Below are 26,351 nucleotides of genomic sequence, written 5' to 3'. Positions count from 1 at the left end.
AAGTGGCAGAGTGCTAGCCTTGAGCGGGAAGAAGCCAGGGACAGTGCTCAGGCCCTGAGTCCAAGGCCCACGACTGGACAAAAAAAAAAAAAGATATGTACTTTCATTCTTTTTGTTTCTACCCCTTCATGAAGATCTCAGATTTTTTACCATCTCAAAGGAGAAAGGTTTGATAATTGTATGGGTGCAAGTGTGTGCTAATACCGGGGCTTGAAATTAGGGCTGGGCTCTGTCCTTTAGTTTTTTCTGCTCAGGGATGACACTCTATCTCTAGGGCCACAGCTCCACTTCCAGCTTTTGGCAGTTAATTGAAGATGAAACTAAATTATTTTCCTGCCCTGGCTGCATTCAAACTATAATCCTAAAATCTCAGCCTCCTGAACAGCTAGGATTTATAGGTATGAGCCACCACCACCAGGAAGTCTGGCCCTTGTGGTAATTTTGGAAAATAATTTCCCTATTTCCTCCTCTATATCCTTCCTCAGCGCAGATATAACATGGAAGAACTTCAAAAGTGTTACTAAGAGAAGGAAGTAAGTCACAAAAGACCATTGCTATGGCCTGAATGTCCCCATTAAAACCGATGCTAGATCTGAGGAGCACAGTTCAAAGCTACCCACTACTGGGAAAGTTCCTGAGACTCTTATCTCCAACTAATCACAGAATGCTGGAAGTGGAGCTGCAGACTAAGAACACTAGCTTTGAGCAAAAGAGCCCAGGGATAGTGCCCAGGCCTCTGGTTCAAGCCCCAGTACTGGCACAAAAAGACATGCGGAAGCTGGGCACTGGTGGTTCCCTCCTATACTCCTAATTATTTGAAGGATTATTATTCAAAGCCTACCTCTGCAAAAACAAGAGACTCTTGTCTCCCATTATCCAGCAAAAAGCCAGAAGTGAAAGTGTGGCTCAAGTGGTAGAGTACCAGCCTTGAACAGAAAAGTCAAATAAGTTCAGGGCCCTGAGTTCAAGCCCCAGTACTGGAATACACACACACACACACACACACACACACACACACACACACACACACACACACACACACATGCTGAGCTTGGTGCAGGTAGCTTGCACCTGTAATCCTAGCTACTTTGTAGGCTGAGAACAGAAGGATTGCGATGTAAGGCCAGGAAGGGCAAAAAAGTTAAAAAAAAAAAAATTTCTTGTTAACCCATAACTGGGTATAGTAACGCCCACCCTGTCATCCCAAACCATAAGGGAGGCTGAGGTTGGGAGTATCCCAGTGCCAGCCCAGCCCAGGGATTCATTTCCACAGAGAGCAATGGGAGGCAGGGAGGGGTGCATACCTTAATGGCAGCAACAACAGGAAGCCTAAGTAGTTGGTTCACAGTCCAGGTGTTCACTCAGGTAGTCAGCGAGACTCTATCCTAAAAATACAAAATAGGGCTGAAGGTGTGGCTCAAAGGTAGCATGCCTGCCTAGCTAGTTTAAGACCCTAGGTTCAAACTCCAGTATGTCACCAGAAATTTTGTGCAGCTAACTCAACCTCAGTCCTTTTGTTCCAGTATGGGAAGAATTCAGGCAAGACATGAATGCAGTAAAAGTGATAGGTAGGAAAGCTGAGCTGATGGCTCACACCTATAACTCTAGCTACTCTAGAGGCTGAGCTCTGAGGATGGCAGTTTGAAGCCAGTCCTGGCAGGAAAGTCTGTGAGACTCTTATCTCCAGTAAACCTCCGGAAAACTCAAAGTGAGCTGTGGCTCAAGTGGTAGAGCACTAGCCTTAAGCTGAAGAGCTCTGGGAAAGTGCCTAAGCCCTAAGTCCAAGCCCCAGGACCGCCTCCCCCCCAAGAAAAGAAAAAGTGATCAGAAAGTATAAGAAAATAAATATGGAAGAAAAAGATTTTGTGAATGATGCTGTAGAAAAATAGCCCTTCCCCTTCAGCCATTCTCACAGTATAGACCTGAGCATTAGGTTCAAGTAGAGGAACAATTAGTGGGAGGTGACAGCAAAATGCATAGTTTAAGAGCCCTGGTTCCAGGTGGCCTGGCTGGTCATTATGTCAGTTCTGGTTTACCTTAGTTCTGGAGATGTTGATGTTGTCACCTGGAGAGAGCAGTCTAGTTTCCATGAGTCTAGTCTCCAGCTACAGGGTACAATCTGGTCATTACAGAAAATTCTCCACATTTGGGAGTGATCTGTCAAGAAGGCTCTGCTGTTCCTTAGGGATAGTTTTATAATGGGTCAACAAGATGTTACCAATCAGTCTTTTCTTAAATTTGTTTTGTTTTTGTTGCCAGTACTGGGGCGTGTACTCAGGGCCTGAACTCTGTCCCTGGCTTCTTTTTGCTCACTCTACCACTTGAGCCACAGCGCCACTTGCGGCTTTTTCTATTTATGTGGTGCTGAGGAATCAAACCCAGGGCTTTCATATATACGAGGCGAGCACGTTACCACTAGGCCATATTCCCAGCCCCTCAGTCTTTTCTTTTCTTTTTTTAAATTTATTTATTAATTAAACACAATTTTTTTGACAAAGTGTTGTGCAAAAAGGGTACAGTTACATAGTAGGGCAGTGTGTACATTTCTTGTGATATCTTACACCCTGTTTTTCTTTCCGTTCCTTAGGTCAGGTAAACATACATACAATACACAATGTACCAAGAACATATACAGTAGCTGCATGGCCTACGCCCAAGAAAATTCACCTAGGGCTTTAAATGTAATGTCGATATTAGACAATATGTCGACAGTAGTCTTATATGAATGTACATACTTAGCTTTTGAGCTATTGTATTCCACTGAAAGGTCAATTTTTGACCTTTATATGTGGAGTAGTTGTTTGGTTTTGGTTACATAATGTTGGGTGGCTGCCCCAGTCCTGTGGGAAATACCATTTGAGAAGCAGTTTTTGGTTTCACAGACCTGGTCTCTACTGTCTCTCCGTCACCCCTTCTTTTTTTTTTTTTTTTTTAAGCCAGTCCTGGGCCTTGGACGCAGGGCCTGAGCACTGTCCCTGGCTTCTTCTTGCTCAAGGCTAGTGCTCTGCCACTTGAGCCACAGCGCCACTTCTGGCCATTTTCTGTATATGTGGTGCTGGGGAAACGAACCCAGGGCCTCATGTATACGAGGCAAGCACTCTTGCCACTAGGCCATATCCCCAGCCCTCGGTCACCCCTTCCTAACAGTCATATATCAGGGAGATCATGGCCCTTTGTTTTCTGTGTTCTAGGCTTGTCTCGCTCAACATTATTTGTTCAAGTTCTGACCATTTCCCTGCGAATACCAATATTTCACCATTCCTAATCGCTATGTAGTATTCCATTGTGTATAGGTACCATATTTTTTGGATCCATTCATCTGTGGAGGGGCATCTGGGTTGTTTCCATATTTTGGCTATTGTGAATTGTGCAGCGATAAACATGGAAGTACAAATGTCTTTTGGATATCTTGGGACCTGCTGTTCAGGATAGATGCCTAGGAGTGGTATGGCTGGGTCATAGGGTAGGTCTATGTTGAGCTTTCTGAGAAACCTCCATACTGTTCTCCAAAGTGGTTGTACTAATTTGCACACCCACCAACAATGGAGAAGGGTTCCTCTTTCCCTGCACCCCCTCCAGCATTTGTTGTTGCCTGAGTTCAGAGTATAGGCCATGCTGACTGGAGTGAGGTGGTATCTCAGGGTTATTTTTATTTGCATTTCCTTTACTACCAGGGATGTTGAACATTTCCTCATATGTTTCTTTGCCATTTTTATTTCTTCTCTTGTGAAGTCTCTCTTTAGCTCCTTTGCCCATTTCCTAATTGGTTTATTCGGCTTGGAGGGGCTTAGTTTTTTGAGTTCTCTGTAGATGACAGATATTAGGCCTTTGTCTGTTGCTGTGCTGGTAAAGATCCTTTCCCATATGGTTGGCTGTCTTTCTGTTTTGGTGGCCATATCCTCAGCTGGGCAGAAACTTTTTAATTTGTAGTAGTCCCATTTGTTGAGTCTCTCCCCTATTTGTTGTACCCCTGGGACTATATTCAGGAAGTTCCTTCCTGTGCCTATAAGTTCTAGCGTCTTTCCTACTCTGTCCTTCAGTAGGTTCAAGGATTCAGGTCTGATATTGAGGTCCTTGGTCCATTTTGAGTTGATCTTGGTGCATGGTGATAGGCTTGGGTCTACTTTGAGTTTTCTGCATATGGCTGCCCAGTTCTCCCAGCACCAGTAGTTAAAGAGGCTATGTTTATTCCATTGTATGTCTTTAGCTCCTTTGTCGAATATCAGCTGACTGTAAGAATGCGGTTTTATTTCTGGATCTTCAATTCTAATCCATTGGTCTTCCGGTCTGTTTTTATACCAATACCAGGCTGTTTTTGTTATGATGGCCCTGTAGTAGAGCTTGAAGTCTGGTATTGTAATATCTCTTGCACTGCTTTTTTTGCCTAGAATTGCTTTGGCTATTCTAGGTCTTTTGCTGTTCCATATGAATTTATGGATTGCTTTCTCTATTTCAGTGAAGAATGTGACTGGGATTTTGATGGGGATTGCATTGAATTTGTATAACAATTTGGGCAATATGGCCATTTTCACTATATTGATTCTGCCTACCCATGAGCATGGGAGGTCTTTCCATCTCCTTGTGTCTTCTTTGATTTCCTTTATTAGATTTTTTTTTTTTTTTTTTTTTTTTTTGCCAGTCCTGGGCCTTGGATTCAGGGCCTGAGCACTGTCCCTGGCTTCTTCCTGCTCAAGGCTAGCACTCTGCCGCTTGAGCCACAGCGCTGCTTCTGGCCGTTTTCTGTATATGTGGTGCTGGGGAATCGAACCTAGGGCCTCGTGTATCCGAGGCAGGCACTCTTGCCACTAGGCCATATCCCCAGCCCACCTTTATTAGATTTTTATAGTTCTCATTAAATAGGTCCATCACGTCCTTGGTTAGGTTGATCCCTAGGTACTTTATTCTTTTTTTGGCTACAGTAAATGGAATTATTTCCATAATTTCCTTTTCTGTTTGTACATTGCTGGTGTACAGAAAAGCTGCTGACTTTTGTGGATTGATTTTGTATCCTGCTACTTTGCCATAATGGCTTATTAGGTGTAGAAGTTTGGGGACTGAGTTTTTTGGGTCCTTCAGATGTAAGATCATGTTGTCTGTGAATAGGGAAAACTTGATTTCTTCTTTGCCGATGTGGATCCCTTTGATGTCCTCCTCTTGCCTTATTGCTATGGGTAGGGATTCCAGCACTATGTTGAAAAGAAGTGGGGAGAGTGGGCATCCTTGTCTTGTTCCTGAGTTTAGGGGGAATGATTTAAGTTTCTCTCCATTTAATATGATGTTAGCAGTTGGTCTGTTGTATATGGCTTTTATTGTTTTGAGGAATGTTCCATCTATTCCTGTTCTCTCCAAAGCTTTTAATAAGTATGGATGTTGTATTTTGTCAAAGGCTTTTTGGGCATCGACTGAGATAACAATGTGATTCTTGATTTTAGTTCTGTTTATGTGGTGAATTACATTGATTGATTTATGGATGTTGAACCATCCTTGTGACTGTGGGATGAAGCCTACTTGGTCATGATGTATGATTTTCTTGATCAGTTTCTGGATCCTGTTAGCTAATATTTATTAAGGAGCTTTGTGTCTGTGTTCATTAGTGATATTGGTCTGTAGTTCTCTTTTTTTTTTGTTGGCTCTTTGCCTGGTTTGGGAATGAGTATGATATTAGCTTCATAGAATGAGTTTGGGATTTCTCCCTCTGTTTCTATTTTGCGGAAGAGTTTGAGGAGTATTGGTATTAGCTCCTCACTGAAGATTTTATAGAAGTCGTTGGTGAATCCATCTGGGCCTGGGCTTTTCTTTGTTGGGAGGTTCTTGATTACCCCCTGTATCTCACTATAAGTTATTGGTTTATTTAGTTGATTTATTTCTTCTTGGTTCAGTTTGGGCAGTTTATACTTCTCTAAGAATTGATCCATTTTTGTAAAATTATTGTTTTTTAGTGAGTAGAGGTTCTGGAAATAGTTCCTTATGATTGTTTGAATATCCTGTGTACTTGTTGTAATTTTTCCGGTGGAGTCCCTGATTTTACGTATATGAGTCTCTTCTCTTCTTTTTTTTGTAAGTCTTGTGAGGGGTCTGTCGATTTTATTTATTTTCTCAAAGAACCAGCTTTTAGTCTTATTTATTTGTTGAATAGTCTATTTTCAATCAGATTTATCTCTTCTTTAATCTTTGTGATCTCTCCTCCTAGTCATTTTAGATTCGATCATTCCTTGTTTCTCCAGTTGTTTTAGTTTCATCGTGAGGTTATTCACCTGCTCTACTTCCATTCTTTTAATGTGAGTGCTGAGGGTGATGATCTTGCCCCTCAGTACTGCCTTAGCTGTGTCCCATAGGTTTCTTTGTGATGTATTTTCATTGTCATTGTGGTTTATGAATTCGTTAATTTCATCTTTAATTTGGTCTGTGGCCCAAGTGTTTGATAACAGTGTGGGGTTTAGCCTCTAAGGATGTGTATAGCCTCTGTGGTAACCGTTGTTATTGAGGGTTACCTTTAATCCACTGTGTTCAGATATAATACATGGGATGACATCAATACTTTTGTATTTGCTGAGGTTCTTTGTTTAGGCTATGACATGGTCTATTTTGGAGTATGATCCATGGGCTGCTGAGAAGATGTATTGTGTCTCTGTAGGGTGGAAGATTCTGTATAGATCTGTCAGATCCATTTGGGATATGGTGTTACTTAGGTCCTCAGCTCCCTTGCTGATCCTCTGGGTGTTGATCTGTCTCTTGGAGAGAGTGGGGTATTAAAGTCTCCCACTATGATTGTGTTTGGTTCTATCTTATTCTGTAGTTCTGTGAGAATTTGCTTGACATATGTAGGGCCTCTTTTCTTAGGCGAGTATACATTTATCATCGTGATGCCTTGATTCTGGATTTTTCCTTGTATTAAAATGTAGTGTCCTTCTTTGTCTTTTTGAGTTGATTTTAATGAGAAGTCCAGCTTGTCTGAGATCAGGATGGCTACACCTACCGTTTTGGTAGGTGCGTTTGCTTGGAAGATCTCGCTCCATCCTTTCATTCGGAGCCTGTTTTTGTCCCTTGCTGTAAGGTGGGTCTCTTGTAGACAACAGATGGCAACTTTTTGTTTGCAGATCCACTCTGCCAGTCTGCTCCTCTTTATCGGAGCGTTTATACCATTTATATTCAAAGAGATCAAGGATAAGAGTGTTTTTTCTCCTTCCATTTTCTTGTTGGACTATTTTTCCTCTTTTTTTTTTTTCTTGTCTTCAGTGAGCTGCTTTTTCTGTTGGGCTCTGGCTATTGTAGTTTCTTTCTGTTTCTGTCTGTGTGTCCTGTACGATTTCTGTTGGGTGGGATTCCCCTCTTAGAATTCGCTGTAGGGCTGGTTTTTTATTCACATACTCATTTAGATCCTCTTTGCTATGGAAAGATCTGGTTTTCCCCTCGAATGTGAACTCCAACTTCGCTGGATATTTTATTCTAGGTTGGCAGTTGTTGGCCTGTAGAACTTGGATGGTGTTCTTCCACTCTCTTCGCGCGTGGTAGGTGTGTGTGGAGAGGTCTGCTGTTATTCGGATCCTCTTCCCATTGTAGTAAATTTCTTTCTTCGCTTTGGCTGCATTCAGAATTTGCTCTTTATTCTTGAGATCTGAAGTCTTGAATATTATGTGCCTTGGGGTGGCTTTTCTGGGGTCTGGCCTGCCAGGTGTCCTATAGGCTTTAGTTACCTAGATGGGGTCCCTTGTGAGATTGGGGAAGTTTTCTGCAATAACTTTATTGAAAATATGTTGAAACTCTCTGCTCTGGTATCCGGCTCCTTCTTCTATTCCAATTATTCGCAGATTATATCTCTTGTCTTTGTCCACTAGCTCCTGGATTAGTCTGCCTTGAAGCTTCACCGTTTCTTGGAGTGTGGTAATTTTCTGGTTCTTATCGGCTGCATCATCGTCCGAGAGAGATTCTGGATTCCATATGGTCAATTCTTTGTGCTGTGGATTCAATTGCAGCGTTTATGGATGTCAGAGAGCTATTTATGGTTGCCAGATCAGCTCTGATCGTGGAAATTTCTTCCTTTAAGGAGTTTTATTTTAAATCTATTTTTTCATGCATTTCACTTCTCAGGTCTTCTTTAATGGAGGTTTGCATTGTATCCATTTTTGCTTCCATTTCTTTCTTGGCTTCCTGGATGTCCTTCAAGACTTCTACTCTAAACTCCTCGAATTGTTTTCTGATTTCGTTTCTGAAGCTTTCCATCATTTCTGCTAACATGGCCTCAGTTGATTTTTTATTCTCTATCTCCTCTTCAGTCGTGCTGCTTTTTGGAGCTGGCAACTTGGCTTGCCCTTTGATGAACTGTGTTATATTTCTTTGTGATTTTCGCATCTGGAGATCTGTGGGTGGCTTCCCTGGTTTGGCTTTGTGCTGGTTCCCACTGGTCTGTCAGTGGGAACCTTGTGTCCTGGTGTCCTAGCTCTGGGTTTGGGTTTGGCTGTTGAACCTTGCTGCCCAATGGGTGAGCGTGACCTTCTTGGTTGTTGCTGAGGAGGTCACCCTCTTTGCACTTGGGGGTTGGTAGGTTCTGTGTCTTTCTCTGCCGGACAGTGTCTTGCCGCTGTGTTGTGCTGACCATAGCGTGCCCCTGGTGGGGGTTTGCTGGCCGCTGATTCAGCGTGGCATGGAGGCTTTTCTCTTTTTTGGTTCTTTTTTTCCACTCTGTATCTTGGTCAGAGGAGCTCGCCTCTCAGGTGGTTCGCCCTCCTTTGTGGACCACTCCGGGGCCATTGTTGATGAGGGGCGGCCCACCCACTTGTGCGAAATGCGCCAAACTGAGTGGACGCCGCCGCTGGAGAGCTCTGCCCTCCTGTGCGGGCGCGCCTACCTGAGCGGGCGCTGTCACCGGGAGCCCTGCCACCCTGTGCAACATGTGCCCACTACATCGGGCGCTGCCGCTCTGGCCCTGCCCACCTGTGTGGGTTACACCTACCAGAGCGAGCCCCGGGTTGTTGGGGTGTGCTTGTGCCCTCCCACGAGTTTGCTGTGGGAGGCGGTATGTGTGGGCCCCAGTGGGATCAAGTGTCTGTGAGGCCCAGGCGCCTCAGGTGGGGCTTGCAATGCCTGCTGTCCCTGGGCCCCTGTTGGGAAGGGGGCGGGGCCGGTGAGGCCGGTTCAGGCTCCTCTTCTGCTCTTCCCCTGCTAACTCCTGTGTCTTCCCAGAGCCTGATGGGATCTTGCCACCTGATTTGGGGGTTCTTTGTTCCCTCGGTGGGGAGGGGGAGGGAGGGAGTTCTAGCTTCTTTGTAGGGTTTGGGTCTCTGATAGCTGGTCTGCCTTTGGGGGAGGGGGTAATGGGGGACTCACTGGTCCTGGATTGTGTGTGTGTCCTGCGCCGCCATTGGTCCTTTGGGGGTGGAGTACTGGGGTATGGCGAAAAGTCGTGGTGGCGTAGTAGTGTTCATGGGGCTTGAACACAAGGCCTGGATGCTGTCCCTGAGATCTTTTCCTTAAGGCTAGCACTCTACCACTTTGAGCCACAGCTCCACTTCTGGTGGTTATTTAGAGATAAGAGTCTCACAGACTTTTCTGCCCAGGCTGGTTTTGAACCTCAAGCCTCAGATCTCAGTCTTCTGAGTAGCTAGGATTACAGGCGTGTGCTACCAGCGCCCAGCTCAGGCTTCTTTCTGTGGTACTGTTCTTATGTCTTGGACCTAGGCCCACTTCTCCATTTCAAAGGATGTCATCACCACTGTGTTGGTGAGTCCCTTGTTTCCATCTTCCAGCTCTTAGGAAGCTCTAGGGGCATTGTGGGCCAGTATTGCTGGCTTAAAAGGATGAAACAGCTTTTCCTCCCTGTCACCCCTGGAAGCTGCCTTTCTGCTGGAGAAGGGTGTAGGGATGGAGCTCAAACTTAAGTGTAATGGTAAGGACTGTGGGATGTCTACCTGTGGGAAAGAAGAATATGAGCGTCCATATTTGAGATGTTTCCACCTGCCGATTGCTCTGCAGAGCATGCATGGATATCCTCTGACAACCATGCGATGCACTGACGTGGCTAGGGGACTCTGGGATCTGGATCTGATCAGTGAAAGAGGAAATGACAAATAGGATGACCCTACTTTTTTTTTTTTGTAGTACTAGGATTTGAACTCAGTCTGTGCAAGTCTAGGCAAGTGTTGTAATGCTCAGTCATACTCCAAGCCCTATACCCTACAGTTTTAAAATTTAGTTTGTAGGCCAGCTGCTGGTGACTCACACCTGTAATCCTAGCTACTTAGGAGGCTGAGATCTGAGGATCACAGTTCAAAGCCAACCCAGGCAGGAAAGTCTGTGAAACTTTTACCTCCAATTAACCACCAGAAAACCAGAAAGCCAGAAGTGGCTCTGTGGCTCAAGTGCTAGCCTTGAGCTAAAGCGCTCCGAGACAGTACCCAAGCGCCAGAGTTCAAGACTCAAGACCCACAAAAAAAAGTTTAGTTTGTAGATCTGATTTACTTTCCTATAAAGTATGCAAAGTTGCCTTGTGGCACTGGAGATGTGTATCAGTTACCTTTTGTGGTTTAGAACAATTAATTAATTTAGTTCACAGTTTAGAGTATTGGCAAACTGCATGATTCTGCTGGGCTGGGCATGAAACCTTGACTGTCAGCTAGCTGTCAGTTGGGCTACCACAAAGATTGGGTTGTGTTCATATCATCCACAAGCTGACCTGGGCTTGTTCACATGATGTGTGGTTGGACACAAAGAACTTGTAATCCTAGCTACTTGGGAGCCTGAGATCTGAGGACTATGGTTCAAAGCCAGTCCAGCCAGGGAAGTCCATGGGACTCTTATCTCCAGTTAAATAAATGCCAAAAAGCTGAAACTAGCCCCACAGGACTCACACACACACACACACACACACACACACACACACACACACACACACTTTTTGTGGAAGGCTTTTTAAAGGCTCAAGTCAAAATTCACATGACACTTCTTCCATATTTTTAGACCAAAACAAGGTGTATCAGACCAATCAGATCTGCAGATAGAGAAATTGATTCTAGCTCTGCAGAGAGGGACTGCAAACAACGATGACCTTTTTGGTGTTTTTTCTCTCTCTGTGTGTGTGTGTGTGTGTGTGTGTGTGTGTGTGTGCGCACGCGCACTTGTATGCCTGCCAGTCCTGGGCTTGAACTCAGGGCCTGGCCATTGTCCCTGAGCTTCTTTTGCTCAAGGCTAATGCTCTACCACTTGAGACACAGCGGTGCTTTTGGCTTTTTCTTTGTATGTGGTACTGAGGAATCAAACCCAGGGCTTCATGATGCTAGGCAAACACTCTACCACTAAGCCCCCTTCCCAGCTCTATGACCTTTTTTGTTGTTGTTCAGTATTCCACAATGGCTTAAAACTGTTTGACCTTTTCCCTTTCATTCTAAACTTAAGGTGCTTTTTAAACTTTTTGCCCCAATTTGCACGATTTGCAATTATGCTTACCAGATAAAAGATCTAGGGTTTTTTGTTTTGTTTTTTGTTTTGTCAGAGGTTGGGCTTGAACTCAAGGCCTAGGCACTGCACTCAAGACTGGCACCTGAGCCACACCTTTACTTCTAGCTTTTTTTTTTGGGGGGGGGAGGTAGTTAGTTGGACATAAGAGTCTCACAGATAGCCAGGAGCTGTTGGCTGGTGACTACAATACTAACTACTCAGGAGGCTGAGATCTAAGGATCACAGTTTGAAGCCTGGAAAATCCATGAGACTCTTATCTTCAATTAACTACCAAAAAGCTGTAAGTAGAGCTGTGGCCCAAAGTGGTAAAGCAGAGCCTTGAATCTCACAGACTTTCCTGCCCCTGCCTTGGCTGCCTTTGAACCTCAGTCTTCAGATCTCAGTCTCCTGAGTAGCTTTGGTACAGATGTGAGCCACCAACTCCTGGTTTACTTTATTACTTATTTAATTTTATTTCTCACAAGTTAATTCTGATTCATGAGGTCTGTGTAAATGACCTTCAGATTGTGGAGTTTTTGTCCCACAAAGTACTCCCAGGAAAAACACTTGAAATAATGTAAATTATAATTTTAAATTATATTGAAACTTTATATTCTCCTGAGAAGATTAAGATAAATTAAAATAGACAGATGGACACATAGACACTCATTGGTGATGTAGTAAGAAGCAGGGCGGGCATTTCTGGGAACCCTGCTATGATTGTCACCTTGGTGTTGGTAGCAAGGGGTAGGGAGTAATTGAATACCAAGTGATGTAAGAGGCAGACATTGTCAGGAGCTTTGCAGCTGGGACAGCCTCTGGACACCCCAGAGGCCACTGATGTGTGCTATAAAGCTTGTTTTTCTGTAGAATTTACCATATGAATTTGGAGGCTATCTGCCTTCAGGTCACATTTACCAACAGTAATTTTAGAATAACTTTAAAAAAGAAAACTCAGAGCATATATATTGTTAATATTATATATGTATATATACACATATACATACATGTATGCATAATATACACACAAACATACATATTTAGAATTTTTACCTCCATTTTGTGTGTGTGTGTACACACGTGCACAAGTATTTGGGCTTGAACTCCAGGTCCCCATCTCTCTGTTGTTTTTACTCAAGGTTAGCACTTCAATACTTGAGGCCCAGCTCCACCTTCAACTTCTTGATGGTTAATTGGATATAAGAATCTCTCAGGGGACCAGGAGTATGGCCTAGTGGTAAAGTGCTTGCCTAGCATGCACAAAGCCCCATATTTGATTCTTCAGTACCACATACACAGGAAAAAACAGAGTGGTACTGTGGCTCAAGTAGTAGAGTGCTAATCTTAAGCAAAAAAAGCTCAAGGACAGTGCCTAGGTCCTGAGTTCAAGCCCTAGGACTGGCAAAAACAAACAAACAAAAAAAACAGGAAAAAAACCTCTCAGATCTGTCTGTTCCTCGCTCACTTGAACTGTGATCCTCAGATCTCAGCTCCTAAGTAGCTAGAATTATAGACATGAGCTGGGACCTAGTTTAAAGTGCTGGGGGTTTTTTTGGCAGCGGGGGGGGGGGGGGGGTGGGGAGCGGGGAGGGGGCGTGAGGAGAGAAGGATGTTGGTCCTAGGGCTTGAACTCAGAGCCTGGGTGCTGTCCCTGAGCTCTTTTATGCTCAAGGCTAGTGTTCTACCACTTGAGCCATACCTCCACTCCAGTTTTCGGGGATTTTGGGGGGGAGGGTAATTGGAGGTAAGAGTCTCCCAGACTTTCCTTCCTAACTGTACTGGCTTAAAACTGTGATTCTCAGACCTCAGGTTCCTGAGCAGCTAGAATTACAAGCATGAGCCACCAGTGCCCAGCTGAAGTGTTTTTTTCATTGGTCCACGTCAAGGAGAGAACTTGGGTATTTTATTTTTCTTTCAGTGTGTAATATCTTTTTTAGAAATCTTGAGTGGTAGCTTGGTGCTGGTGTCTCATGCCTGTAATCCTAGCTATTTGGGGCTGAGATCTGAGGATCACAGTTTAAAGTCAGTCTGGGCAGGAAACTCCATGAGACTCTTACTTCCAGTTAACTACTCAAAAAAGCTGGAAGTGGCACTGTGGCTCAAGTAGTAGAGCAAAATAGAATCTTAGGGACAGCGCCCAGACCCAGAGTTTTAGACCTAGGACCAACAAAAAAATAAAAATCTTTAACTGAAAGCAGGAAACAAGAAGTAACCTTTGTATTCAGGCTTCATGTCATCTCTTCAGTAAATCCTTTTCTCGGGCAGAATGATAACAACTATCATCTAATGAATCAGGCTAAGCATATATTGAATGCACATAGCCTCAGATGAGTACTGAGAATCCCTCCTTGAACAAAAAGATCTTTCGCTTCAAAAAGCCAGTATTGCTGGAAATAACTGCTAGTCATCAAACAAATGAGGTTCCATGATGTGTTCCTTCCAATGATGGGAAGGAAGGAGAAGAATGGGAGGGAGGGCAGGAAAGAAAAGGGAAAGAAGGAGATGAAAGAAAGAGACAAGAAGAGGGTGGAGAGATGATGGGAGACTTGGACTGAGAAGTACAACATCAGGAGGATCACAACTCTGCCCCTGAGAAGATGAGGTACAGTTATGTCTATCCTACAACCCCAAAAGGCTTCAGGTGTGGGGACAGGCCTGGGGATGGGTGGTGTGCAGGTGAGATGGTGTGATGTATTCAAGCAGTAGAGAAGAGGCCTGGTGGAGAGCTGAGAGAGCAAGGGCAGAGCGGGGGAGGCAAGAGAGGAGGAAACAGGAGCCACAGGAGAATGAAAATGGAATGTAGGGAAGTGAGCAGACTGGCTGCCATGCAGGCCAGCATTAAGATGAACTGGGTGTGGAGCAGAGACCCAGGTTCTGGAATTGGTGTAGAATATGAAAAGCTGAAAGGAGGATGGTCTCCATTGAGCAGACTGGCCATGAGGATGGAGGGCGGGGAGAGACTGTCGTCTGATGATGAGATGACAGGCCTTCTCCATGTGTCAGCCCTGCTGTCAGCAACTCAGCCAAGACCCAGGTGACAGGTGTGGATAGGAAGGAAGAGTGGGTAAAGAAGATGTAGGCTGCAGGCATCGGTGTTTGGTTTCTCTTCATTTGCAGGTACCAAAGGCAATCTGAAGGTAAGTCCTGGCTGGGTACTTCTGGCTCGTACCTTTAATCCTGGCTACTCAGGGGGCTGAGATCTGAGGCTCTTGGCCCAAAGCCATCCTGGGAAGACAAATCTCAGACTCTTATTTCGCTAACCAGCAAAAAGCCAGAGACAGAGATGTGGCTCAAGAGGTAGAGCACCAGCCTTGAGCAGGAAAGCTAAGAAAAAACTTGAGGCCCTCACTGCGTGCATCAGCTCATGTACACACAGTCCAAGTCCAGACTCCTGTCAGATTTAAGGGACCCACATTGAAGTCTGTAGAAACTGTTGCCTCTGCTTGTTGGCCAGTAGGACCAGCAGTCAGGAAGATGAAGAAGGTGTGGAGCCCAGAAGACCCAGCGATAAGCTGGAACATGCCAGAGACTACTGTTCTATGAGCCCATATCCAACCATGGTGACCTCCTTAGGAAAAGCCACAAGGGCTTCTACGTCACCTTCCTAGCTCTGCCCAGTTCTCTTGGCACGAAACCCAATCTCCGCCACCTAGCCCAGGGAATTCAGAATGGCTCCCAGCCTACTTAGCAGGTCGGTGGACACAATTCAGCACAAGGTATTGAGGGCTATTCTCTTTGATATCTGATGTGAGACAGGAACAAAGCAAAGGAATTTTTGTTTGTTGTGTTTTATTATTATTATTAAGTAGTTGTACAAAGAGGCTTCAATTCCCTAAATTGGGTTCTGCATACAATGCATCTTCTATCAATGTTACCCCTTCCTTCATTCTCCCCCATCTTTCCCCCTCTTGTCCCTACCCTCAAGTTACATAGTCCATTTCTACATAATGTACATTGAATATAATACCTGCATTTTCTCACCCTTCTTCCCTCCATTCCTTTTGTCCTCCCTCTCAAAACATATTTCTACCCCCTGGTTTTTGGATTTTGTTTTGTTTTGTTTTGTTTTTGCCAGTCCTGGGGCTTGGACTTGGGGCCTGAGCACTGTCCCTGGCTCCTTTTTGCTCAAGGCTAGCGCTCTACCACTTGAACCACAGTGCCACTTCCAGCTTTTTCCATTTACATGGTACTGAGGAATTGAATGCAGGGCTTCATGCATGCTAGATGAGCACTCTACCTCTAAACTACATTCCCAGCCCCCCTAGTATTCATTTTGTTAAACAGGCTGTTGAGTGTTCAGAGGAATCACACCCTTGGACTCCTCCCTCAAGTACATCTTCCTTCAGTCAGTGTTTGTGTCTATGCATAAACCCCCATCTATGTTATCATGTATGTTTGTATTTAAATCTAACTTCCACATATAAGAAATGTCTGCACCATTGGTCTCTCGGAACCCAACTTAATGTAATTTTTTCTAGGCCCATCCCTTTCCCTGCAAATGACGGTATTCTTTCAGATAGACAAGTAAAATTCCATTGTATCTATGTACCACGTGCTCTTGATTTACTCATCAGTACAGAGCATCTGTAAAGCTCAGTTTTGTTCACTGGCTATATTCACACTTGGCCAAGAAGTTGTCATGAAGCCTGAGCCTCTGCCATTCCTCATGTGCTACTCATCTACTTTTTTCTTTTTTTTTTTTTCTTTTGCCAGTCCTAGGACTTGAACTTAGGGCCTAGACACTCCCTTGCCCAAGGCTAGCACTCTACCACTTGAGCCACAGTGCAACTTCCAGCTTTTTCTGTTTATGTGGTGCTGAGGAATTGAACCCAGGGCTTCATGGATGCTAGGCAAGCACTCTACCACTAAGCCACATTCCCAGCCCCTGCTCATCTACTTTCAGAGCAGTTTTCTCCCTCTACCACAAAAGTAAATGCTACTGTTCTCTACAACTGCAAAATCAAGGCCCTGGCAGATTTTAGGCTGATATAAAGCCAGTGAGGCCATCATTGAATATATCTTTTAGGATGGATGAAGATAAAAATCCTGTGGTTTAAAAAACAAAAAAAAGGTAAAATAGTTCTGAGAACTGTGAAACTGTCATCCTTTCTCTAAATGACTTAATTCACCAGCAGGTGGTTTTTGATCACTGACCTCCTTCAGTGGGATATGAGCATTTCTTAGTGTCTGCAGACTCTGGGCAGACATGCGCTCTTTCCTTCTTTCCCATTGTCCTGTTACTGTATGAAAAACTGAGTGGAGATGTGGCCAAGATGAGGTAACTCCAGGCTGTCTCCTCATCCTGGGCTGATGGTTTTGTATCTCTGTCTCTTTGCAGGGTCAGGTGTGGATCAATGGCTTTAACCTTGGCCGCTATTGGCCAGCACGAGGACCTCAGAAGACATTATTTGTGCCACAGCACATCTTGACCACATCAGCACCAAACAACATCACAGTGCTGGAACTGGAGGGGGCGCCCTGCAGAATCTACACCCTGGGCCCTTGTATTGTTGAACTGGTGGATGAGCCAGTGATTGGCACAGCGGAGAACAATCAAATCCTAAGCCTAACAGTGAACCACGTATGATGACTTGGGCTCCTTGGACATCTAGTCCTGCCCAGCCCTCATGAGTCCCCCCAGTAAGGCCGGCACTCTCTAGAGACTTAGAATGAAAAATAAATGTAGGGTGTTCATTGTCACTGGAGGTTTCCCTAAGCCCCACCAAGGCTGACTTTACTCTCCCGAGTCACCTTGAAACGTGACAGCACAGTGGGAAGCCTGAAAAAGTGTCACTGATTTTGACTTTGGAAGAATCATGTTGTGTTTTTGCTAAATAAAATTTGTACTCAATGCTGTTCCTTTTTTTTTTTTTAATGTTGAGCTGGTGTTAAACGATCTGGTCTGCCTTAAATCATAACTAGACTTGAGTGGGCTGCGTAAGCCACTTCACTTGCTAGAAGTTCAAAGAACTAGAAATTGGGCCTGGTTTGATCTAGTGAGCTGCTGCGTTTCTGCTCCTTATTTACTTGTTTTTGAATTTCTGTGATAGCTACCAGGTTAACACCTAACTACAGCTCACAGCAATTACATACACAACCTGTGTGATCAACTCACCTTGCAGCTGGTATGGTCCATCTGCATGGTGCAATGGTAGCTGGCCATGAATATGATGATGCAAGCCAGGCACCAATGGCTCACACCAGAAATCCTAGCTATTCAGGAAGCTGAGATCTGAGGGTTACAGTTCAAAGCCAACCCTGGTGGGAAAATCCATGGCTCCAAGTAGCCACCAAAAAGCTGGAAGTGGAGCTGTGACTCAAGTGATAGAGCCACAAGCCTTGAAGTGAAAAGCCAATTGGCAGCACCCTGAGATTAAGCCCCAGTACCAACACACACACACACACACACACACACACACACACACACACACACACACACACACAGCTTCTGGCTATGTTCGAGTTGCTGTGCACTGTGCGGCCAGCATGGAGGTCGATTCGAAGCCGACTCCTGGCGGCAGTGGTGGGCACGCTGGTAGCGTTGGTGGCGGTGCTCACCTGAGGGCTCCCGAGGATGCCTGGATAGCCATGCAACCTAAGTACTTAGAAATGATGGAATTAGGGCTGGGAATATGGCCTAGTGGCAAGAGTGCTTGCCTCGTATACATGAAGCCCTGCGTTCGATTCCTCAGCACCACATATATAGAAAAGGCCAGAGGTGGCGCAGTGGCTCAAGTGGTAGAGTGCTAGCCTTGAGCAAAAAGAAGCCAGGGACAGTGCTCAGGCCCAGAGTCCAAGCCCCAGGACTGGCCCCAAAAAAAGAAATGATGGAATTAGACATAAGACATGCCACTCAAGTTTATATTTCATTCTTGGTTTACCTGGACCATGGAGAATAAAAGTTAGCATTAAGTAAATTGTGTGGGATTACCAGAACTACAGCTCGGCTGCCTTGCTGGTACTAGGAAGAATTTCATCCTGTCTGACCACTCCCATCTCTGCTTCTCTCAGCCAAAACAGGATTAGGTTAATCCTGACAGCATCTTGAAAACTGCCACACGGTCCAGATCTGCCCATGTCCTTTGCCTTGGCCATAATGGAGTCTGACTCAACAATAATCTATTATAAGCTCACTGGTAGGTCCGCAGAATATTCCCCCTCAGAAGATGACATCTTTGCTTGTGGGGGCCTTTAGCTCACAAAAGATTGGATTTGAGACCCATCAGCCTGCTCTAGCTTTTATCTCACGATAATCAGTTAATGTAGCTTGTCCATCTCATAAGTTTTCTTTCTGGGAAAAAATTGTCCCAGATAAAAGAATTTGTATTGTTGGAAACAGAGTAGTTGCGGTAGAGCACTGTCACTGGAGACAGTCTGCATTTGTATACAAGTTATGGCAGCATGTGTGCAGAGAGGAGACTCCAAGTGCTGCCTCTCATCACACACGTAGCTGCCACTGTGAGCTTGTTGAAGTCACCTCCTCTTTCCCTTCTTCAGTCCTTCAGTGCCTCGCTCATTAGAGCCAGCTTGGAATGGTGCTTCACATGGCCTTAGATACCTGAAAATTTTACTGCTATCTGCTTTCATTCCCAAGAGACACTGAAGGATTTTTTTTTTTGTTTGATTCTTTTTTTGTTGTTGCGCTTATTTTCCTCTTTGATTAATTGACCTTAGATCAGAACTGAAAATACACTCCTCAAGAGTGTACATATATGCATAGACTAGTTGGGACCTCTGATTGCTACCTACAGGAATACTGAGCCTTCTGCCCTACCATCCTTATTATAGCATAGCTACGGTACTGCACAAGATAGAGTGGAAGGCAATATCAGCCTTAAAAGTGTCGTTATTAATTAGGCACATTCATTCCATTTTTCTTATTCCTCCAATCATGTTGTACAAAGTATGCAAATGATATCCTCCAACATTCTCCAACGAGCATTACTTTTGTTTTATTTTATTTTTTGCCAGTCCTGGGGTTTGGACTCAGGGCCTGAGCACTGTCCCTGGCTTCTTTTTGCTTTGGGCTACCACTCTGCCACTTGAGCCACAGCACCATTTCTGGCTTTTTCTCTTTGTGTGGCACTGAGGAATCGAATACAGGGCTTCATACATGCAAGGCGAGCACTCTACCGCTAAGCCACATTCCCAGCCCTAACATTACTTATAATAATCCAAATTGTGAGCCACTTAAGAGATTAGGTCAGGAATTTACACACTTTCTTAAAGGACCATGCAATAAATATTTAGGACTTGCAGTCCACACTGTCCATCCTAATTGCCCAGCATTGCTGTTAGTAGCATGACAACATCCATAGACAATATGTCATCAATGAATCAGGCTGTGTTATACTCAATTAAGGCTTTATTTACAAATATGGGCCATCAATTACCATCCTCTGGTATAAGCAGTTAATCTATCTATGAGTAGTACACTGTATACTCATTAAAAATGAAGAGTAACTATTATGACAAACGAGAAAATGATTCAATGAAAACATTGCAAACTATGAAAGTTACATAATGTAGGGTCACTGACCCAAACCTGTGGGATATACCATTTGACAAGCAGTTTTTGGTTTCACAGACCTGATCTTTACTGTCTCTCCATCTCCCTTTCTTAACAGTCATATATCAGGGAGATCATGCCCCTTTGTTTTCTGTGTTTCTAGGCTTGTCTCGCTCAACATTATTTGTTCAAGTTCTGACCATTTCCCTGCAAATAACAATATTTCACCATTTCTAATCGCTATGTAGTATTCCATTGTGTATAGGTACCATATTTTTTGGATCCATTCATCTGTGGAGGAGCATCTAGGTTGTTTCCACATTTTGGCTATTGTGAATTGTGCAGCGATAAACATGGAAGTGCAAATGTCTTTTTGATATCTGGAGGCCTGTTTTTCAGGATAGATGCCTAGGAGTGGTATGGCTGGGTCATAGGGTAGGGTAGGGTATTGAGCTTTTTGAGAAACCTCCATACTGTTCTCCAAAGTGGTTGTACTAATTTGCACACCCACCAACAATGGAGAAGGGTTCCTCTCTCCCCGCACCCCCTCCAACATTTGTTGTTGCCTGAGTTCAGAGTACAGGCCATTCTAACTGGAGTGAGGTGGTATATCAGGGTTGTTTTTATTTGCATTTCCTTTACTACCAGGGATGTTGAACATTGCCTCATATGTTTCTTTGCCATTTTTATCTCTTCTCTTGTGAAGTCATTCTTTAGCTCCTTTGCCCATTTCCTAAGTGGTTTATTAGGCTTGGAAGGGCTTAGTTTATTTGAGTTCTCTGTAGATGACAGATATCAGGCCTTTGTCTGTTGCTGTGCTGGTAAAGATCCTTTCCCATATGGTTGGCTGTCTTTCTAGTTTGGTGGCTATGTCCTTAGCTGTGCAGAAACTTTTTAATTTGTAGTAGTCCCATTTGTTGAGTCTCTCCCCTATTTGTTGTGCCCCTGGAACTCTATTCAGGAAGTTCCTTCCTGTGCCTATAAGTTTTAGCGTCTTTCCTACTCTGTCCTTCAGTAGTTTCAAGGACTCAGGTCTGATGTTGAGGTCCTTGATCCATTTTGAGTTGATCTTGGTGCATGGTGATAGGCTAGGGTCCACTTTGAGTGTTCTGCATATGCCTGCCCAGTTTTCCCAGCACCAGTAGTTGAAGAGGCTATGTTTATTCCATTGCATGTCTTTTCTGGATCTTCAATTCTAATCCATTGGTCTTCAGGTCTGCTTTATACCAATACCAGGCTGTTTTTGTTATGATGGATCTATAGTAGAGCTTGAATTCTGGTATTGTGATACCTCCTGCACTGCTTTTTTTTTTTTTGCCTAGAATTGCTTTGGCTATTCTAGGTCTTTTGCTGTTCCATATGAATTTATGGGTTGCTTTCTCTATTTCAGTGAAGAATGTAACTGGGATTTTGATGGGGATTGCATTGAATTTGTATAACAATTTGGGCAATATGGCCATTTTCACTATATTGATTCTGCCTACCCATGAGCATGGGAGGTCTTTCCATCTCCTTGTGTCTTCTTTGATTTCCCTTATTAGATTTTTATAGTTCTCATTAAATAAGTCCGTCACATCTTTGGTTAGGCTGATCCCTAGGTACTTTATTCTTTTTTTGGCTACTGTAAAAGGAATTGTTTCCATAATATCCTTTTCTGCTTGTATATTGCTGGTGTACAGAAAAGCTGCTGATTTTGTGGATTGATTTTGTATCCTGCTACTTTGCCAAAATGGTTTATTAAGTGTAGGAGTTTGAGGACTGAGTTTTTTGGGTCCTTCAGATATAAGATCATGTTGTCTGCGAATAGGGATAACTTGATTTCTTCTTTGCCGATGTGGATCCTTTGATGTCCTCCTCTTGCCTTATTGCTATGGCTAGGGATTCCAGCACTATGTTGAAAAGAAGTGGGGAGAGTGGGCATCCTTGTCTTGTTCCTGAGTTTAGGGGGAATGATTTTAGTTTCTCCCCATTTAATAAGATGTTCGCAGTTGGTCTGTTGTATATGGCTTTTATTGTTTTGAGGAATGTTCCATCTATTCCTGTTCTCTCCAGAGCTTTTAATAAGTATGGATGTTGTATTTTGTCAATATAGTGAAAAGATAACAATGTGATTCTTGATTTTAGTTCTGTTTATGTGATGAATTACATTGATTGATTTATGGATGGTGAACCATCCTTGTGACTGTGGAATGAAGCCTACTTGGTCATGATGTATAATTTTCTTGATCAGTTTCTGGATCCTGTTAGCTAATATTTTATTGAGGAGCTTTGCGTCTGTGTTCATTAGAGATATTGGTCTGTAGATCTCTTTTTTTGTTGGGTCTTTCCTGGTTTGGGAATGAGTATGATATTAGTTTCATAGAATGAGTTTGGGATTTCTCCCTCTGTTTCTATTTCGCGGAAGAGTTTGAGGAATATTGGTATTAGCTCATCACTAAAGGTTTTATAGAATTCGTTGGTGAATCCATCTGGGCCTGGGCTTTTCTTTGTTGGGAGGTTCTTGATTACCCCCTGTATCTCACTGTAAGTTATTGGTTTTTTAACTTGATTTATTTCTTCTTGGTTCAGTTTGGGCAGTTTATACTTCTCTAAGAATTGGTCCATTTCTGTATAATTATTGTTTTTAGTGAGTAGAGGTTCTGGAAATAGTTCCTTATGATTATTTGAATGTCGTGTGTATTTGTTGTAATTTTTCCGGTGGCGTCCCTGATTTTACATATATAAGTTTCTTCTCTTCTTTTTTTTGTAAGTCTTGCGAGGGGCCTGTCGATTTTATTTATTTTCTCAAAGAACCAGCTTTTAGTCTTATTTATTTGTTGAATGGTCTTTCTATTTTCAATCAGATTTATCTCTTCTTTGGTCTTTGTGATCTCTCTCCTCCTAGTCATTTTAGATTCGATCATTTCTTGTTTCTCCAGTTGTTTTAGTTTCATCGTGAGGTTATTCACCTGCTCTGCTTCCATTCTTTTAATGTGAGTGCTGAGGGCAATGATCTTGCCCCTCAGTACTGCCTTAGCTGTGTCCCATAGGTTTCTTTGTGATGTATTTTCATTGTCATTGTAGCTTATGAATTCATTGATTTCATCTTTAATTTGGTCTGTGGCCCAAGTGTTGGATAACAGTGTGGGGTTTAGCCTCCAAGACTGTGTATAGCCTCTGTGGTAACTGTTGTTATTGAGGGTTACCTTTAATCCACTGTGTTTAGATATAACACATGGGATGACATCAATACTTTTGTATTTGCTGAGGTTCTTTGAGTGGGCTATGACATAGTCTATTTTGGAGTATGATCCATGGGCTGCTGAGAAGAAGATGTATTGTGTCTCTGTAGGGTGGAAGATTCTGTATAAATCTGTCAGATCCATTTGGGATATGGTGTTACTTAGGTCCTCAGCTCCCTTGCTAAACCTCTGGGTGTTGGATCTGTCTCTTGGAGGGAGTGGGGTATTAAAGTCTCCCACTATGATTGTGTTTGTGTCTTTCTTGTTCTGTATTTCTGTGAGAATTTGCTTGACATATGAAGGGCCTCTTTTCTTAGGCGAGTATACATTTATCGCCGTGATGTCTTGATTCTGCATTTTTCCTTGTATTAAAATGTAGTGTCCTTCTTTGTCTTTTTGAGTTGATTTTAATGAGAAGTCCAGCTTGTCTGAGATCAGGATGGCTACTCCTGCCGTTTTGATAGGTGCGTTTGCTTGGAAGATCTCCCTCCATCTTTTCATTCGGAGCCTGTTTTTATCCCTTGCTATAAGATGGGTCTCTTGTAGACAACAGATGGCAACTTTTTGTTTGCAGATCCACTCTGCCAGTCTGCTCCTCTCTATCAGAGAGTTTATACCGTTTATATTCAAAGACATCTAGGATAAGAGTGTTTTTTCTCCTTCCATTCCAATATCACTAATGAACACAGACGCAAAGCTCCTCAAGAAAATATTAGCTAACAGGATCCAGAAACTGATCAAGAAAATTATACATCATGACCAAGTAGGGTTCATCCCACAGTCACAAGGATGGTTCAACATCCATAAATCAATCAATGTAATTCACCACATAAACAGAACTAAAATCAAGAATCACATTGTTATCTCAGTCGATGCCCAAAAAGCCTTTGACAAAATACAACATCCAGGAGCTGGGGATATGGCCTAGTGGCAAGAGTGCTTGCCTCGTATACATGAGGCCCTGGGTTCGATTCCCCAGCACCACATATACAGAAAACAGCCAGAAGTGGCGCTGTGGCTCAAGTGGCAGAGTGCTAGCCTTGAGCAAAAAGAAGCCAGGGACAGTGCTCAGGCCCTGAGTCCAAGCCCAGGACTGGCCCAAAAAAAAAAAAAAAAATACAACATCCATACTTATTAAAAGCTCTGGAGAGTACAGGAATAGATGGAACATTCCTCAAAACAATAAAAGCCATATACAACAGACCAACTGCTAACATCATATTAAATGGAGAGAAACTTAAATCATTCCCCCTAAACTCAGGAACAAGACAAGGATGCCCACTCTCCCCACTTCTTTTCAACATAGTGCTGGAATCCCTAGCCATAGCAATAAGACAAGAGGAGGACATCAAAGGGATCCACATCGGCAAGGAAGAAATCAAGTTATCCGTATTCGCAGATGACCTAATCTTACATCAGAAGGACCCAAAAAAACTCAGCCCCAAACTCCTGCACCTAATAAACCATTTTGGCAAAATCAATCCACAAAAGTCAGCAGCTTTTCTGTACACCAGCAATGTACAAGCAGAAAAGGAAATTATGGAAACAATTCCATTTACAGTAGCCAAAAAAAGAATAAAGTACCTAGGGATCAACTTAACCAAGGACGTGATGGACCTATTTAATGAGAACTATAAAAATCTAATAAGGGGGGGCTGGGGATATAGCCTAGTGGCAAGAGTGCCTGCCTCGGATACACGAGGCCCTAGGTTCGATTCCCCAGCACCACATATACAGAAAACGGCCAGAAGCGGCGCTGTGGCTCAAGTGGCAGAGTGCTAGCCTTGAGCGGGAAGAAGCCAGGGACAGTGCTCAGGCCCTGAGTCCAAGGCCCAGGACTGGCCAAAAAAAAAAAAAAAAAACCATAAAATCTAATAAGGGAAATCAAAGAAAACACAAGGAGATGGAAAGACCTCCCATGCTCATGGGTAGGCAGAATCAATATAGTGAAAATGGCCATATTGCCCAAATTGTTATACAAATTCAATGCAATCCCTATCAAAATCCCAGTCACATTCTTCACTGGAATAGAGAAAGCAACCCATAAATTCATATGGAACAGCAAAAGACCTGGAATAGCCAAAGCAATTCTAGGCAAAAAAAAGCAGTGCAGGAGGTATCACAATACCAGACTTCAAGCTCTACTACAGGGCCATCATAACAAAAACAGCCTGGTATTGGTATAAAAACAGACCGGAAGAACAATGGATTAGAATTGAAGATCCAGAAATAAAACCACACTCTTACAGTCAGCTGATATTCGACAAAGGAGCTAACGACATACAATGGAATAAACATAGCTTCTTCAACTACTGGTGCTGGGAGAACTGGGCAGCATATGCAGAAAACTCAAAGTAGACCAAAGCCTATCTGCTCACCTTTTTCTCATCAACTTATCTTTTTTTTTGCAACTTATAGGGCTTGAACTCTGGGCCTGTGTACTATCTTGGAGCTCTTCAGCTCAAGGCTAGTGCTCTACCACTTGAGCCACAGCACTGCTTCCGGTTTTCTGGTGATTAATTGGAGATAAGAGTCTCATGAACTATCCTGCCAGGGCTGGCTTTGAACTACCACTATCCTCAGATCTCAGGCTCCTGTGTAGCTATGATTACAGGTGTGAGCCACTGGTCATTTTGTTTTTTTGAGGTACAATTTACATACTCTAAAATTCACTCTAGAGTTGAATTACATGTGCTCTAATGAATTTATACAGCTTGCCCTGCTCATGCCTCGGGGTTAGAACACTGGCTTCACCCCAGAAAGTCCTTCACACCCATTTGTACAGAGCCTGCCCTCCCACCTCCATGACAGCCATCTGTGCTCTAGAGTTTTTTTCTCTCTATACTTTTGCCTTTTTAAAAAAATGTTAAAGTATGTTACTTTTATGTTATATTTTACATCAAGCACTTGAATCAAAATTCAATCCCTGGGTTTAATATAATCCTTTATAATTACATCTAATCATTATCTGAAAATACACATTGAACGAAGTCAGCTAATGAATAAAATAAGTAAAGTGACTGAAGTCTATAAACCTTGGGTGGGGTCATGCCTGAGCAGTTAAGTCACATTGCCACTGTGTTTGAGTCACAATTCACATTTGTTTCCAGCACATAGACATCCATTTTGAGTGTTTGCTTAGACAACAGAGCCTAACAACATAAAGCTATGTTGCCTTAGAGGAAATTGTA

General features: G+C 43.3%; 1 protein-coding gene across 1 annotated transcript in view; it reads left to right on the top strand.

The window, feature by feature from the left end:
• The window catches only part of Glb1 (galactosidase beta 1), a 116,791-nt gene extending 99,510 nt beyond the window's left edge, over positions 1-17,281 (top strand). The window contains exon 16 of the mRNA XM_048348625.1: positions 16,769-17,281. Coding sequence (XP_048204582.1) covers positions 16,769-17,017 — 249 coding nt within the window. The 3' untranslated portion in view covers positions 17,018-17,281. The remainder of the gene's footprint in view (positions 1-16,768) is intronic.
• Positions 17,282-26,351: the final 9,070 nt, after the last annotated feature.

The sequence above is a fragment of the Perognathus longimembris genome, chromosome 6, assembly GCF_023159225.1.
Source record: "Perognathus longimembris pacificus isolate PPM17 chromosome 6, ASM2315922v1, whole genome shotgun sequence".
In the NCBI taxonomy this organism is placed as follows: Eukaryota; Metazoa; Chordata; class Mammalia; order Rodentia; family Heteromyidae; genus Perognathus; species Perognathus longimembris.
The sequence above is the reverse complement of the archived record's forward strand: the minus strand, read 5'-3'. Positions and strand labels throughout refer to the sequence as shown.